Source organism: Ostrea edulis, chromosome 6 (assembly GCF_947568905.1).
Source record: "Ostrea edulis chromosome 6, xbOstEdul1.1, whole genome shotgun sequence".
Taxonomy (NCBI): Eukaryota; Metazoa; Mollusca; class Bivalvia; order Ostreida; family Ostreidae; genus Ostrea; species Ostrea edulis.
In genome coordinates this window covers 28,355,133-28,372,217 of record NC_079169.1, presented here as the reverse complement: position 1 = coordinate 28,372,217, position 17,085 = coordinate 28,355,133, and the positions used below count along the sequence as shown (strand labels likewise).

Genomic DNA, 17,085 nt, shown 5'->3' with positions numbered 1-17,085 from the left:
TATGGAAGGAAACAATTCATACACGAATTGATATTTCATTCTACAGAAAGTATCCAAAGTTTATACTTGAAAGGCACTACATATACGAAAGTATGATTCCAAAATTATGTTGTTGTTTTGGTTTTTTTTTGTTTTGGTTTTTTTGGTGTGTTTTTTTTGATTGGACAAAGATAAATCTAAACGAGAATTTACACATCAATAAATTCAAAAACGCTAGGAGTATGTATACATACGCGACTGAAAAAAAATCACATATAGTGCGGGGAAACTATTCAAATTATTGAAGGGAACGAATTGGAATTATGAGAATCAAACATTCTTTTTGAAGAATTTATCGATGTGTAAACTCTGGACATTTTACTCACAAACTTAACATCGCACTTTTATTCAGTTTGTGAGTAAAATGTCCAGAGTTTACACATCGATAAATTCTTCAAAAAGAATGTTTAATCCTATGATAATGATAATATGATTTTGGAAAATATATATGTACATGTATGTAATGAATTGATATAATAACTTTCATCAGACATAATGCCCATTAGACTCTCATGACTAGAATGATATGAATTTATCCTCACATGTATGTAGCGTGTTGACATCGAAGCCCTGTCTGAGCAGTTGGTCTATTCTCTGTGTGTCGTTATAGCGTACAGCGGCGAATATTGTGTGTTCATCCTTAGGAATGGTGACGGAGGTTGTCTTCCACGTAATAGGGAAACTCCCCACCCCCGTGCCCTCTCCTTCAGGATCCGCATTATCAGCCGTGGGGAGGAGATTTCCTCGGAGAAAGTCCGCCAGCGACATTTCCTGACGACTGAGAAATTCTAAAAACATATATTTACCATGTATTTTTTTTAATATGCTGGATAACACATTTAGACGGAAATGGATTTAACATTTGCCGGGAGGGGAGTGCCGTACTAAACAACAACTATACTGTGACTTTAACTTACCTTTCCAACGTCTACTTTAAAACTGACTCAACAGTTCAAGTCACTTTATTTAACGTAAATACTGTAGTTCATATCCCATTCAAGCAGAACATATATCCATATTAGGAAATCTCCGGAAGATAGTCGATGTGTGTATAATAGATATTTTGGGACCGATATCTTTAATCCGTGACTTGTTTAAGAATATATCAAATCTTTCTTAAGTCATACGTCACCAGATGCAACACTGGAACAGTGACATTGTCGAAAAGCAGGTTATGTTTAAGAAATGTCAATAAATTTATTCAACACAAAATGTAAACATCCGGTGAAAACAAAGGGCAAATCACTCTCTGAAGAAATGAAGGGGAGCGGATCAAAATAAATAAACATCTGTATGTAGGCTGTGAATATCATTTGCATTCATGCATGCATATTGTGCTGTTTGTTAACTTATAAGTTGTATGGCCGTTGATGTGTACTGTGCTTCTCGCAGAATTTACAGAACGTATTTAGCATTGCAAGCTGAACATGTACATGACTGACAGAATTGAAAAAAAAGAACAAATATTTAACATATATTTGTGATTGAATATGACTCAGAGTGAATCTGAAGCAACAAACCCGTCAAATCAGAAGGAAATGTCGATTTATGAATTATTGTTATCCTGGCACTTAAATGTTGTTAAACGGATGGGCAAATATTTAACAAATTAGGCAAATTAGCAACATATCATTCCTTTACTATGTCCAATTTTAGTTATTGTCCATTGACATGACACTTCTGCACTGAGCAAAACACCCGCAAAATTAAAAAAGATACAGGGAATAGCTTCTTTATGACGATTCCAAAAGCACGTATGGAAATTTATTAAATCAATCAACATTACCATCATTAAAAACCAAATGAATATAGCTCTGGAAACTTTTTAAATTATTCACAAACATCTGGCAATCACAACTAGAGGCCATCTGCATTCAACTTGCATTAGACCTGTGTTGCTATATGCTTCCAAAACGTGGCCATTAACAGCCGCCACTCTAACGAAACTATTACTCAACGACAAAACCATTATAAGATGGATCTGCCTTCTCAATCCTGAAAAAACTTAATATGTTATCCAGACATGTAGATTGAGATGGTTAGGCCATGTTGAGCGTAGTAAAGGTTGGATATCACAAATAGACCAAATCTGACATGAGATGAGTTAGTGAAAACGAGACCTAGAGTCTACAGGATTGGATAGGATCAATCCACTGGATCGGCAAGTATGGAAAAACAAATTCGACCTCGACAGCCAGGCCTCATCCTTGTAAAAGGATTAATTTGGCCTGGATAATCGAAATGGATGATGATGATGATGACAAAATTAGCCCAGTTTTTTTTCTCTACAAGATGTAGTTGTTGTAAAAACCCATTCAAACAAGTTAAAAGATATAGGAATACAGCTGAAAAACCCAGATTAAGAACAACCAGGTATGAGATTAATTAAATGGCAGCAAAGATCTGGAACTCTTTGCCAAATAATGTCAGAAATTTCTCATCATACAGTCAATTTTCAAATTATATCCTAAATTGGTGTGGGGAAGTAAATTGTAAATGTAGTTCATGTAGACCCCAGCCTCTCCAGCCTAAATCTTAAATTTTTAATCTAAACTATTATTGTTACCTGTTTAAGTTTAGTTTTCCACCTGTATTAGTGCTGTGTATTTTACCCTTGATTCTTCTGTTTGTGTCTGTGTTTTTATATAGTCCCTGTATATCTATGCATGTTTTATGTTTCCCAACTGTATTTTTCTTCAGATCATGGGGATTATATTACTCCGATAGGTGTTATTTGGTGCATAATTGGATAGTTATACATGTTACATAAGACCACGGTGTCATTCAACCAAGTCCATTGCTTTGATAGTAAATTGCATATACCAGCACCTTTATGGAAGCACGATAAAATGGCAAAGAAATGGACTCCATTTACATATATTAAACAATGCAATACGTGAAATATCTATACGACCACACCTAATTAAATATTACACTGGAATGTAATACGCAGACAGCGATTAAAAGGATTAATCAACAGTATATTTCTACATATCAAGATACTTATGACTGCTAAAAACTTAACTAAAATTCAGAGACACATTTTGATTAAATCGCCTATCTATTGATAGGCCTATATAGGGTGTTTGAAAATTATGATTAAAGCTATACTTGTAAGCTGTAACTAACAGTATTTGGTATTTTTAAATTATATTTTCTTTTCTATATACATCTAGTAAGACTGACTAAATGTTTGCTTACAATAATCTATAAGTTCAAATTTACAAAGTCCCATGGACAGGATGTGAGTCAATTAACTTTAACATTGATGAGGTGACAAGCTTAATAATTATACAGTGACAAATGCTAGGGAGTTTCAGATTAAAATAACAAAATGGGGAGTGAGCTGTCAGAGTCAATTATATGTAGATGATTTAATGTATCATTGCTTAACATTCAGGAATTAGATTGAACTTTAACTATAATAGATATTACTGAAAATTTACTCCTAACACCTCCCTTCTTGAACTGCAGGAACATGTTGGAAAGGACATCCATTCCCTGACAACATTTGGAATACTGACTAACGTGGCAGCAAATGAAAAGTGAAGATAACGAACAGTGATCAATGTCATTACTCCTATAAGGAATAGAAATTAGAGAGTTGAGCAAACACGGACCCCTTGATATACCAGGGGTTGGATCAGGTGCCTAAGAGGAGTAAGTATCCCCTGTCGACCAGCCACACCTACTGTGATCCCTATATCTTGATCAGGTAAACGGAGTAATCCGTAGTCAAAATCACTGTGCTAAGAACGACCTAACAATCGGTATGAAACACGTCAGACAGCATTTGACCCAATGATTAGTTGTATTAGCAAACTAGATCATTATAACGACCATAGAATTTGTAAAATATTGACTTTAAACGAGACTGTTGAATGCTAAAACCCCTGTAACATCACCTTGTTTGTCATTAGCTTGTCTCGATTTAAAAACTGACCATAGGCAGAACAAGATGCGTCTTTTGCACGTTCTTATGTCCTCAATTTGTATGGAAAGAAAGCGAAGATATGTTCTTTCCTGGACCAGATTTGGTATTGCTAGGCCTCGACAACAGACAAATTAACCTGCCTCATATTTGTCACTAACAGAAGATGCTTACAGGATGTCCCCAAAGCAAGATACCAGATCAGCATCTGGTGTCAAAGTCACATTGCCAATCTGAACGGCAACATATTGTATGTATAAGATGGTCAGCTTGAATCAGTACTTTATACCAAAGAATCAGCTACAGTGGAAGTCCGCAATCTCACTCATATGTACTGTTTATATCGTGACTGCCGACAATCCAATAATTGTCGCTGACTGCTGATCCACCTTCACCACACCGAGTTTTGTCACGCGCACGGCGACTGTCCGAACATTTTAAAGTTGGCTCTGACAGTGATGATGATCTTGACTGAGAATCTTTTAATCGAACGATGATGATCTTGTCTTGATATACATTCACAACTTTACTTTTATTGTTCTTTATATGTTATTTTGTACCTGTGGTGCAAATAGATTAAGCTTTTCACTTACGTAGTCATTTGAGTATCACGTGGAAAAAATATTGTTAGAGAATTGGTGTCTGATTTGTACACTTTGCATCGTCCAATTAACACAAATCATAGTCATCCATGTCTTCATTCTGCTCATTTTCCTGCTCATATATTTAACAACTAGTGAATAGTTTATAATATATGACATTGTATGAATATGGATGCATAGCACATGTGACATAAGTAATGTGTAAACTTGTATAGTTAATATAAGTGAATAAAATTGTATAACATTGTAAAAATATATATCTGTAGTTATTTCAAATGCCTCATTAATTACAAAGTGGATATGGTACTTCAACAGTGTTAGGGAATTAGATTTACTAGTGGGTTTAAGGAATTATCCAGTATACTTTCATGTCACAAGCATTATCAATTACTGATTACCCACATGTACAATGTACTTTGTCTTAACATAACTGCACCAGTTCCTTTGAAGTTGTTGCGAATTCAAAGTATTATAGTCACTGTAGGAGGTTAGATTATAATGAATCATTGCTATTAAAAAGACACAAATCAGCCATCCTAAACTTGTTGCTATTTGGTTTAAACTCGTAAATGATTTTCTGGGTTATGGCTTTTAGCATATCAAAAGAAATTTAAATTGAAAATCCACCAACTCCATACACTTTCATAATACTGTAGAGTGAAAGCACCTGTTGACTTAGTAGGTGTGCCATACTTTTGATGAACAGCATAAAAACAATGTATCTAGGCTCTAATACAGCTTATTTATGCTACTTTTGCATTGCTGTGAATTATTTAACCACTTTAGCTTTGATATAATTACCATATTATGTAAATCTACGAAATTTAGGGCGTTTCTCAAACTTGGGGAGGGGGATAACATTTTGCTGTTTTACAGCCCAATAGATGATGCTACACAAGCATACTCCATACCATTCAATAGAGGAGTAAGTGAGTAAACTTTTGATGTAGTATATGCAACTTCTTTCATGGATGGGTCTGTCAGATGCAGGAAATGAGGGTACGCGGAACGAAAAATGCAGACGCTTTTGTCAATTTTAGTCCTTATTTCTTTCATTATTAAAAACAAACGTGCACAATATTGGCATATAAAAGGCATGACACAATCTACTGGATCAGGCTGCATGTTTAGACCCAACTTTGTTTGATTTCCTGCATAAAGTCGGCCATACATGTACAAAATGTACTTTCTATTGTTTTCCACAAAATATTGTGACTTTGTGACAGAAAATCCGAAGTCAAACATATTTTATTAGACTACAACCATCATTTCCATAATCTAGACAAAATTCTGCATCAAATCAAATAGGTTGTACTTTGTTCTACCTTTGGTTGGGATCATCTTAGAATTTCACCTCGTGGCCACTGCACTAGTTGTCCCAAAAAATTGACAGTTCCCCAGTGTTCGTGTTGTCGGTCATTTTTAGTGCTTTATGTATATTCTTATTTATTTCACCTCGTATCTATATTCAGATCCGACATTTTGGGTGTTGAGTTTTCAGTGCTTGTATGTCATTATAAATGTGCACACTATAAGTATGTCATTAGTAATATCATGTAATTGATTGTACGCCAACGCTAATTGAGTTACCAGCATTATATATATCATAGAGTGGTTTCATCCTGACTGTCCAACAGCTCTAAAATTCCTGGAAAATCCTAAGATGTTTTTAGTTTTGCTAAAATTCCTTTTAAAAACCCAAATTTTTCATGTCAATTCCTAATTATTATGTCTCCCCTTCCAAGAAGGGGACATATTGTTTTAGTGTGAATTCTTTTTCTTCTTCTTCTTTCATGTTATGTTGGTATACCATGATAAAACAGTGTGTCGCGTACCATTTTTGATTACCTTTGTTCTTGATCTTCTATATAAAGGTCAAAGATATTATTTTGGTCCAGACAATAACATTTTTGTTTTTTGACTTGGGTTGATTGATTTGTATTGTTTAACGTTCCTCTCGAGAATTTTTCACTCATATGGAGACGTCACGAATACCGCTGAAGGGCTTCAAATCTAGACCTACATGTATGCTAGGCGTTAACGACCATTGAGCAGTGAGGGTTCTTTAGCGTGCCACACCTACTGTGACACGGAACATCCGTTTTTAAGGTCATGTACGAGGACCCATAACATTCACACCTGATGCCTTAGGTCTGTCGCGGCCACGATTCAATCCCGACCTTCCGCATTCGGGGTGAATGCTCTACCTCTAGATCACCGCGGCGGTTCCTTGACTTAGGCAATTGATATATTAGTATACCATGATAAGACAGTGTGTCGTGTGCCATTTTTATGATCTTTGACCTTTTATGTAATGGTAAAATAATAGAAATTTGGGGCATCATTTTGTCCGGACCATAACTATTTTTTTTTCTTTTATAGAAAGGTCAAATGATAGAATTAAAATGAGTCACTCTTGTCTACATTTAACTAGCATTCGACTGAGGCTAATGTGAAGGTCAGGTATCTGAAACTGTTAAGTTATAAGTTTCATTTACTATCGTATATTCATAACACTGTTCCTTGGTGGAAGTACATATACATATAGGTGACTGTTATGTACCGTAACTCTTAAATTTTCCATTTTAAAGATGATCCTTAAAAATGTTTTAAAACTATGGAAAATACGAGGGAGACATCAGTTTTAGTGTGCTAAAACAATTCTTCTTGGTATTTTTATATTGCTACTCTAGCGATTTTCAAATTACATTCATGCTAAATGTGTCTTAACGTAATTTGCAGATCTTTTCAGATTATGGAGTAAAAGGCAGTTGACCAGTGGGTCCATGTTTCAAGCTTGTATATTGGTTGTAACTGTGACAAAGAAGCTGGGAAATGGAACCCAGGAACTTCAAATTGATGCCCTTCCTCTACTTAAAATATTTTTGTGAGCTTCTATATTGTTTAATTTCAAATGTGAGACCATTCAAATGTTTAAACTACCCTCATTTAGTTATAAAATTCCTAATTTTAGCCCAAACATTTCTTAATATATCCCTGAAATTAGCCCTAATTTTTGTCAACAAGTGCTGGATAGTCTGTTCGTTGTGCCCTACAGGCATCTGCAGGTTTCTGCATTATCACACATTGAATCATTCTGCTGACTGATAAACATTGTAACTAAATCGAATATGTTGCTTTTTGACAAAAAAGTCTTGTACGGCTAAAAAATGTTTTCTCTGCCTCACACCCATCAGAGTGTCACTCTGCCCCGAATATGCATAAAGTTTTATCAACTATGTAAACACGTAATTTTACTTGTTCAGAAATATATGAGCGTAAAATTATAAAGAATTACAGTGTTTATAAACCGTCTATTGTTATATTTTTCATCACTCCGGTGCATTTTTTCTTTTTAGTTTTGCTACCATTTGATTTGTTGCTTTTAAATTTCAAATATTTCCCTTGTATATTTCATTCTGACAGATCATCGAAAACACTTGTTTCGGATATCGTTCGTTTCTTCGAAAACTTATGAGATTTGTCTCCAGATCTGGAAATTTGCCTTTGGTTGCTATGAAGGAGCTTCTCCTGTGACGTGAGTTTCTCCTCTATATTTTGAATGTAAATATCCTGTTTCTGTTGCAACATCTGTAGACCACTAACAACCTTCTCCAACCACCCTATCCTATCTTCATTTGAATAATCCAATCGCCATCCATAAGCACAACTTCTAAAACAACAATGAAAGAATGTGAAAATATATATTCTTCCTGTGTCAATAAATTCGTTATCACTGTCTATAGATTTGAAATACCACTAGTGAAGTGGAGCTAAGTTCAGATCCTCCAAATCTAGAACAAATTGTTCCACGACCCACTTACATTATCTACGTAACACAAGATACTTTACATTTATTTTCAATGACCGTTGAAGGAATATATTTCAAGATGCATCTTTTGCTATTTTGAGGTAGCTCATTACACCAAAATTTAATTTAATGGCTCATTAAACACCTCTTATGAAGTATGATTTCACCATCGAAAGAGTGATACAAGCTCTCAATTACTAAACCCCCGCAACAAAGTAGTGGGGGTATACTGGAATCGAGTTGTCCGTCTTTCTGTCCGTCCGTCTGTAGAAGCGCTTGTTTCCGGGCTTTCAAGCGTTATCCTTTCCACCTATAGTCACCATATCATAGTTCCGTATTGATTTTGGGGTCAAAAGGTTAAAGATCAAGTGCACTGGACATCGAAGTAGCGATATAGTTTCCAGGCTCTAAAGCGTTATCCTTTCCACCTACAGTCACCATATCATACATATGAACTACCCATGGGACGAAGATGTTCCCTATCGAATTTGGGGTCCGGGCTCTAAAGCTTTATCCTTTGGACCTATAGTCACCATATAATTCATATGGACTACCCATGGACGTAAATGTTCCCTAATGAAATTGGCGTCGAAAGGTCATAGGTCAAGCACACTGGACATCGAAGTAGCAATATGGTGTCCGGGCTCTAAAGCGTTATCCTTTCCACCTACAGTCACCGTATTATACATATTGACTACCCATGGAACGAAGATGATCCCAATCGATTGTGGGGTCAAAAGTTCAAAGGTCAAGCACACTCCTAGAGAAGAGACTACCCAATGTTTTGTCATGCCCTTTCTTTTTTACACTCAGGAAAGAGGTAATTTATACCTATTAACAACACCCTTAGGGCGATTGGGGTTAGCGGTTGGTATTCTTAGTGGGCATTGCTCACAGTACCTCTTCTTTTATATGAATGTTTTTGTTAATTTTCCCGAAATGATAAAAAGGGTGTTTTGTTTGCAAATGTTGATCCTCGACAGATTGAAGAACTAAATACAGTTTCACCAGAATTAATGAACAATGAAACTTTGTTCTTCTGTTAATATGGGGGCTGGAAAGCAAGCGCTACCATTTGTGCCTGTTCGACTCAAATCAAAGTTCAGTGACAAATACGTTGTGACTTATGCCTTTCTTGACTCTGGAAGTAACGCGACATTCTGTTTGGAGAATAGCTAATGCATCAAACGTTGAAGGGAAGAAAATGAACCTCAATCTCATAACAATGGGACAACAACAGAAACAGACTTGCATGTATTTTCTGATTTAGAAATATGCGACCTAAATGGACTGAATGTAAAACTTATACGGTACCAATTTTGATGCACCAGATGCGCATTTCGACAAATAATGTCTCTTCAGTGATGCTCAACCGAAATGTTTGAAATCCGAAATAACTAGGACGTTTTAGAGCTAAATATAGCCAAAAACAGCGTGCCAAAAAAGTGGAGCCAAATTCGTCCAAGGATAAGAGCTATGCATGAGGAAGATAATCCTTAATTTTAAAATGAATTTCTAAATTTTATGACAGCAATTAAATATACATCCGTATTTTCAAGCTAGTAACGAAGTACTTAGCCACTGGTCTGTAATGTGTTAGAACTACCACCAGTTTATATACAGCCTTGTTTACCTGCATCAAGGTCGGATGTGATTTCATTGGAGGATCTTGAAAACTATGAATATCTCAGTGGTGTCGAACTTCCTAGAATAGATAGTGACGTTGGTGTTCTGATTGGTGTCAATGCGCCAAAAGCAATGGAACCATGGGATGTCATACCCAGTGTTGATAATGGACCATTCGCTGTGAAAACTTTGCTAGGCTTGGTAATCATTCGAATTCAAGTGATGGAGCTTATAATACATTCATGTTTGTTAATGGTGTCAATGCAAAAATCATGCCCAATTTGAAGGAACAGATTCGTAATCAGTTCAACCATGAGTTTAACGAAAGGGCTATCGATGATAAGTGTGAGCCCGCTAAGGAGGATAGAACATTCCTAGAAAATGTGCCAAACTCGATTTATTTTGAGGACGGACATTACGTCATTAGTCTTCCTTTCAAGACACAGAATGTGTGTTTACCGAATAACAGGAAACAAGCTAAACAGAGAATGTTATTACTTCACAAATAATTCAGTCGTGAGATGGACTTTCACAAGGACTACTGTGTGTTCATAGATAAAATTGTTAATGCAGGATATGCAGTAAAGGTGCATGTCTGATGAGAAACTTGCTCAGGATGATGGACGAGTATGGTAATTACTTCACCATGGAGTACGTTATCCCAGAAAAAAGAAATTGAGATTTTCTTTTTATTGTGCGGCTCAATACCAAGGAACTTCCTTAAACGATCAATGATAGCAAGGACCGAACTTTACGAATACTCTGATCGGAGCGCTTCTTAGATTAATTCAGACAGGAAGAAGTAGTGATTATATGATACACTGACAGTATGTTTTATCAAGTCAGAGTACCAATACAAGATGCAAGTTTCCTTAGATTCCTTTGTTGGAAAGATGGAGATCCGAACAAACATATTGTTGAGTACTAAATGGTAGTACACTTATTTGGTGCAACATTTTCGCCGAGTTGTGCAAACTATGCTTTAAGAAAGATAGCGCAGGATTGTGAGCGACTCTATGACACTCAAGTAACTGACACTGTGCTTAAAAACTTTTATGTGGAAGACTGTTTAAAATAAGTGAAAACGGTGTCTGAAGCAACATCTCTGTTGTGTGCGTTACAAGATCTTCTCATGAAAGGTGGATTTCGCATTACAATATGGATTAGTTATAGCCGAGAGGTTATGAACTGCATTCCGTTCACGGATAGGGCAAAGGAAGTTAAAGATCTGGACTTGAGTCGTGACACTTCCTATTAATCGAGTTTTAGGAATTCAGTGGTGTGTTGAGTCTGATGTGTTTTGTTTCAAGGTGGACAGTAAAAGTCAACCATTTACAAGAAGAGGTATCTTATCCATGGTCAGTAGTGTAATTGACCCCCTGGGATTTTTAGCCCCATTCACACTGAAGGCCAGGTGTTTATTTCAGGAACTTTGTAAGTGTCAGTTAAGATGGGATGAGAAGACACCAGAATATTGTAAACAATGGAACGAATGGCTACAGTTTATCAACTCAGGATTCGCAAGAAGCTGAAGTCTCCATTTTGAAATTCATCCAGAGAAAGTCATTTGCACCTGAAATTGATGATCTAAAGAAAGGACATCATGTGAAACAAGGTAGCAATATCCGAAAATTTGACCCCACTTTTGGCAATGGGCTTATTCGTGTTGGAAGTAGATTACACAGAGCCAATATGCCTTTAGAAACCAAACATCCAATTGTTTTACCCAAGAATCATCATATGTCAAATTTGATATTAAGAAAATTGGTACCGTGTAAGTTTTACATACATTATGAACTGAAACACAGCGGCAGAAACCATATGCTTTCTGTGTTAAGACAGAAAAACTGGTTGATACATGCATCTTCATCCATCAGAAGGCTGATTTCGAAGTGTGTAGTTTGTCGTCGTCGAAGGTCCAAAGTTGGAGAACAGAAAATGGCTCAATTACCAGAGGATCGTTTAATACCTGATGAACCGCCCTTTTATCGAGTTGGAGTGGATTATTTCGGCCCATTTTAGGTGAAGTTGAAGAGATGTCACATGAAGCGCTATGGTGTTCTTTTCACTTGTTTAGCCAGTTGTGCGGTACATTTGGAAGTTGCATCATCTTTGTCAACAGATTCTTACATCAACGCTTTGCGTCGTTTCATTGCGCGGAGAGGCCAAGTAAAACAAAAAATTCGCTCGGACAATGTTACCAACTTCGTTGGAGTAGACCGTGAACTCACTTGTTTAGCCAGCTGTGCGGTACATTTGAAAGTTGCATCATCTTTGTCAACAGATTCTTACATCAACGCTTTGTGTCGTTTCATTGCGCGGAGAGGCCAAGTAAAAAAAAAAAAATTCGCTCGGACAATGTTACCAACTTCGTTGGAGTAGACCGTGAACTGAAACATGCAATCAATGATTGAAATGTGTCTCAGATTCATGAAGCAATGCTGCAGCGAAACATTCTGTTGATGGCAATTCAATCCTCCAGCTGCTTCTCATCATGGTGGTGTATGGGAGAGAATCATCAGGACCATAAGAAGCGTTATGAATAGCGTTCTTTGAGAGTAGATTCTGGACGATGAAGGACTTAATACGCTCATGTGTGAGATAGAGTCCATTCTTAACGATAGACCCATAACCAGAAATTCTGATCATCATAATCATAATGACATTGAGATGTTGACACTAAATATTGTATTGCTGATGAGAAGACAGCCAAATTTACCGCCTGTTATATTTATGAAAACAGACAACTGCTGCAGATGTCGTTGGAGCAAGTGCAGTACATGGCCAATCTATTTTGGCGTCGGTGGGTGAAAGAATACTTACCATAACTGCAAGAACGTCAGAAGTGGCATAAGGTGAAAAGGAACCTGAATGTCGGTAATGTGATCTTGGTAGCTGATTCGAACGCTCCTCGTAATTCATGACCCATGGCTATAGTTCTCGATACTATTCCTGGTCGTTTCGGTTTAGTACTTCAAGTAAAAGTGAAAACAGCAACACACATTTTGATGCGCCCAATAGACAAACTTTGTGTAGTTCTCAAGACAGATGAACCTTGATTTGTGAAGTAATTCAGTGACTGAAACTGTTGTAATTGATTTCAAATCTATTATTTATTTGGAACAATTATTTGTCATCTGGTGAAGTTATTTATTTGCCATGTATATACATTTCAGCTAGTTTTTAAAGTGGATTTTGTAATTGAGTCACATAATGTTTCACAATTAGGGGGCTGGATTGTTATGGCCCATTTAACATTGTACAAAACATTTCTCCGGATTTTTCAATTCCGCATTTTCCAATTTTATTTGAATATTACATTGATCCGGTTTAGCTTGGATTTTACCTTTTCGCGGGTGCACTAGCTTCAGTACAATTTACCAGCTATTTAGATTTACTAGTCACCTGTGCTGAATGCCCTACATTTTCATATGAGAGAAACTTCTAAGACGGTAAGTTAAACCTGAAATTTTATATGTAAATTATTTTACAAGAGAATTTACGTGCATATTGTTAGTTGAATGTTTACAATGTGTTTACCTGCGAAAGTGCATTTTGGTAACATGTATAAAGAGCACGTTTGTGATGAAAATTCATAACTTTATCGTAACGTTCGCAAAGTATATGATAATATAGTTCATATTAACTTTCATAGTTTTGAAGGACATATAATTATGCTGTGAAATTTGTGATGTGAATTTTTTATGCACTCTGCAATTTTTCCTCTAGTTATTTATGTGTATAATTCTGTAGTTTCTCATAACATAAAATTTTTCACTTTCTAGTCAAATGAATTTGTTTTTTGTACATTATGTACGGGTTTTCTAGAGTACAAATGTATAATATTTACTGTAAATAATGTTACTTACTGAGGTTGAAAGAGTATTTGTTTACTAGAGTAACATTTATCAAATGTTAGGTAATTTGTCTTTGCTATGAAATACTTATTTTTATTTTTGTATATTTGCAGTAAAACACACACACAAACACGTATTCGTACATGTACACATGGATGTATGTTGAGATGTTTACTAGAATAATAAAGATGTGCATTTAGAATGAAGTTGACTTTGAACTGGGGGTATCAGTACATCGTACAAAGGGATGGAACTTACAGATCAGCTTTAGAACACTCGACTTTGTGAGTGCCATCATTCGCAATTCCGACTGCAAGACTGGACAAAAGTGATGTTCAGTGATGAGTCTCGTTTTATATTTGAAAGTCGCCGACCGTAGGACCCGCGTATGGAGTATGTTTATCGGATGTTGTGTGACGGAAGTAGACATATTTATGGGTAAACTTACAATTGTTTGGGGACTAATTTGTGACAGAAATCGTACTCCACTTTTTGTAGTGAATGTTACTCGTACAGAACAACAATACAGAGATGGAATTTTCACTCCAGTATATGTAGTGTACCGGTAGTGTACCTGCATAACAACGGTTCAGGATTATCATTCTAGCAAGACGACGCAACTTTACGCACGACATGAGCATGAAGAAACATCTTGAACCAAAATAATGTCAATATTTTAGACTGGCCCTCAAAATCGGATCTATATCGAATCAAGTACTTGTGGGATGCGTTAGGGAGAAGAGTCAGGATGCACAAAATCCAGCCACAGAATCTTCAGCAACTGGCGGCGGCACTTGATGATAAATGGAATAGCATCCCGGGAATGACATTAGACGCTGCACATCATCTATGCGTCGCAGATGTGTTGCAGTATTGAATACAGGTCACATACGATACTGCTTTATATCCAAGTTAAGATACTGTTAAACGCTAGTACTTTGTGATGATTACGAAGGATGTCTGTAACTTTAGATTTTTTATAAAATAACAGGCAGCAAACTGAACTGACCATACCTTTCTTTTTTTTGTTCAGTATATTCTAATCTTAAGAAGTTTTGTGAAAAGGAAAATTGTTTTATATCACCCAGTAACACATGTCCTTTCAATGGGTATTACTGCCTTATGTTGTAATTATTAATTCAATACAAACGTAGTATTGAATAAACTCGATACATTTAATATGAAATCATAACATGTCTATCTATTATCATGTTGGAAAATTTATACAAGAAATCCTGTTCCAATGATTGCTTTCACATTTGTTATTTGACACCGGTCTGTTCAAAAAAGTTTCCATCCAGAAAACGTCGTCCGCAAGTCACTAGGAATGCTCAGGATGTCTCCCGTAATGGGACCGTTTGTATTGGTACGGATAAACACGACATCTCCCGCATTGACTTCTACAACCACTACCTCATTGGTAGTTCTCGGGTTTGAAACTCCATATGCGCTTGTGTACATTGTTCCAACAGTGTGAGAGTCTACTAGAATTTCAGTACGAATATATTTTCCATCTTCTATTACTATTGTCCATGTAAAAACATAGACACCGTGATCGGGAGCAGTAAACATTCCGTTGTGATGGTTGTAGTGATTTCCGATGTTCGTGAGGACGGATCGGAAAACCAGAATGTGGTCATTACTGGGGTTTGGTTCATTTGCACTCATGTACGCCGAAAATGCTGCTCTAGTCTGCGTGTTAGAAACTAAAGTAGAAAATGAAAGTAGACATGAACGTTCTGCTTTATTAGAAATGTGCTTGAATTTGTTTGACCTGCGCAATCACAAATCTGGATGCGTGAAATATAGATGACTGTTTAGCTTGTATCATTTGATTCTCGTTGCTTTAAATTCAAATATTCTTTTCTCTTTGAATATATATGTAGAAGTCTTCCCATGCCACAAGAGTTTCATGAATAACTATTCAATTCAGCAGACTAACCTAAACACAAAATAAAAAACAACACGAAAGAAAAAAAAAACCAAGATCTCTTACAGGTATATTTCACTAAAAATACACATTCAAATTGAATTACCTGGCATTAACAGACGTTTTGTTCTAGAACGTCTGCCATTTAAATCTATTTCATCCCTTGTCGAACTAAGGTTTCTTGAAGGACTTTTTACACCGACCAATGTGTCATTTTCATGAATAGTTCTCTGTTCGTTCTTCAGGACGTGCTGTGAACCAACCTCCCCATCGCATTGACATTTCGTTGTATATTTCGGATATCGTTTGTTTCTTTGCAAACTAATGAGATTTCTCTCCAGATCTTGAATTTGTCTTTGGTTGCTATGAAGTAATTTCTCCTGTGACATGAGTTTTTCCTCCATATTTTGAATATAAATATCCTGTTTGTGTTGCAACATCTGTAGACCACTAACAGCCTTCTCCAACCACCCTATCCCGTCTTCATTTGAATCACCCAATCGCGATCCATAAGCACAACACAAAATGGTCACTAAAATGACTGCTGTATACATGTTCCAATCTTGCAAATATAAAGGGCAATGTGAAATATACAAGTACCTGAAGTGCACTTCTAGAACGACGATGAAAGAATGTGAAAATATATATTCTTCCTGTGTCAATAAATTCGTTATCACTGTCTATAGAGTTGAAATACCACTAGTGAAGTGGAGCTAAGTTCAGATCCTCCAAATCTAGAACAAATTGTTCCACGACCCACTTACATTATCTACGTAACACATGATACTTTACATTTAATTTCAATGACCGTTGAAGGAATATATTTCAAGATGCATCTTTTTCTATTTTAATACAATTAAGCGAAACAGAAATTGTTCATGCACGTAGAAACAAAACACATTTTCCAATCTTGAAACATTGTGAAATTCAACAAACAATATATGCTTATTTATCTATTAATAGTGAAGCTAACGTACAGTGACCAATCTCTTAATTCCTATTAAGAATACAAAAATAAGAATAGGACAAAAGCGGAACTCTGGACACACTAGAGGTGGGATCAGGTTTCTAGGAGTAGGCATCTCCTGTTGAAGGTTTTCACTCAACGTCACCCTTATATCTTGATACGGTAATCGGACTACTTCGGTATGGAAAGAACGGCATAACAATCATCTATCCCTTCATCCTGTAATGCTCTACCAATATTTACTCATCATTCAATAATTGGTTTTGGTTTTTTTCAAAAGTCTTCTTTTCAATGTTTTTTTTTCTATTCTCTTTTCTTTCCT

At 36.2% G+C, this 17,085-nt stretch overlaps 2 protein-coding genes and 1 long non-coding RNA gene across 3 annotated transcripts in view; 1 reads left to right on the top strand and 2 right to left on the bottom strand.

The window, feature by feature from the left end:
• LOC125647534 (ankyrin repeat, PH and SEC7 domain containing protein secG-like) overlaps positions 1 to 1,258 on the bottom strand; it is a 30,621-nt gene extending 29,363 nt beyond the window's left edge. Inside the window, exons 1-2 of the mRNA XM_048874248.2 lie at positions 957 to 1,258; positions 582 to 827 (exon numbers count right to left, since the gene is read on the bottom strand). Coding sequence (XP_048730205.2) covers positions 582 to 807 — 226 coding nt within the window. The 5' untranslated portion in view covers positions 808 to 827; positions 957 to 1,258. The remainder of the gene's footprint in view (positions 1 to 581; positions 828 to 956) is intronic.
• A 9,158-nt stretch (positions 1,259 to 10,416) lies between these two features.
• On the top strand, positions 10,417 to 14,873 carry LOC130047399 (uncharacterized). Its single transcript, XR_008796295.1, has 2 exons — positions 10,417 to 13,461; positions 13,980 to 14,873. It is a non-coding gene; the product is annotated as an uncharacterized LOC130047399 (long non-coding RNA).
• Positions 14,874 to 15,022: 149 nt separating this feature from the next.
• Positions 15,023 to 16,438, bottom strand: LOC125648195 (cerebellin-2-like). The gene is made up of 2 exons (XM_048875159.2): positions 15,903 to 16,438; positions 15,023 to 15,572 (listed from the first exon to the last, which is right to left on the bottom strand). Exons 1-2 carry the CDS (start codon positions 16,348 to 16,350, stop codon positions 15,148 to 15,150), a joined length of 873 nt encoding a protein of 290 aa, XP_048731116.2. The 5' UTR covers positions 16,351 to 16,438; the 3' UTR covers positions 15,023 to 15,147.
• Positions 16,439 to 17,085: the final 647 nt, after the last annotated feature.

What these genes read in the sequence shown, in the direction of transcription:
- LOC125648195 (XM_048875159.2), bottom strand. Translation starts at nt 16,350, where the DNA reads ATGTATACAGCAGTCATTTTAGTGACCATTTTGTGTTGTGCTTATGGA. An exon ending in AAAACGTCTGTTAATGCCAG is followed by an intron (nt 15,573 to 15,902) that starts GTAATTCAATTT and finishes TTTCTACTTTAG; the next exon opens with TTTCTAACACGCAGACTAGA.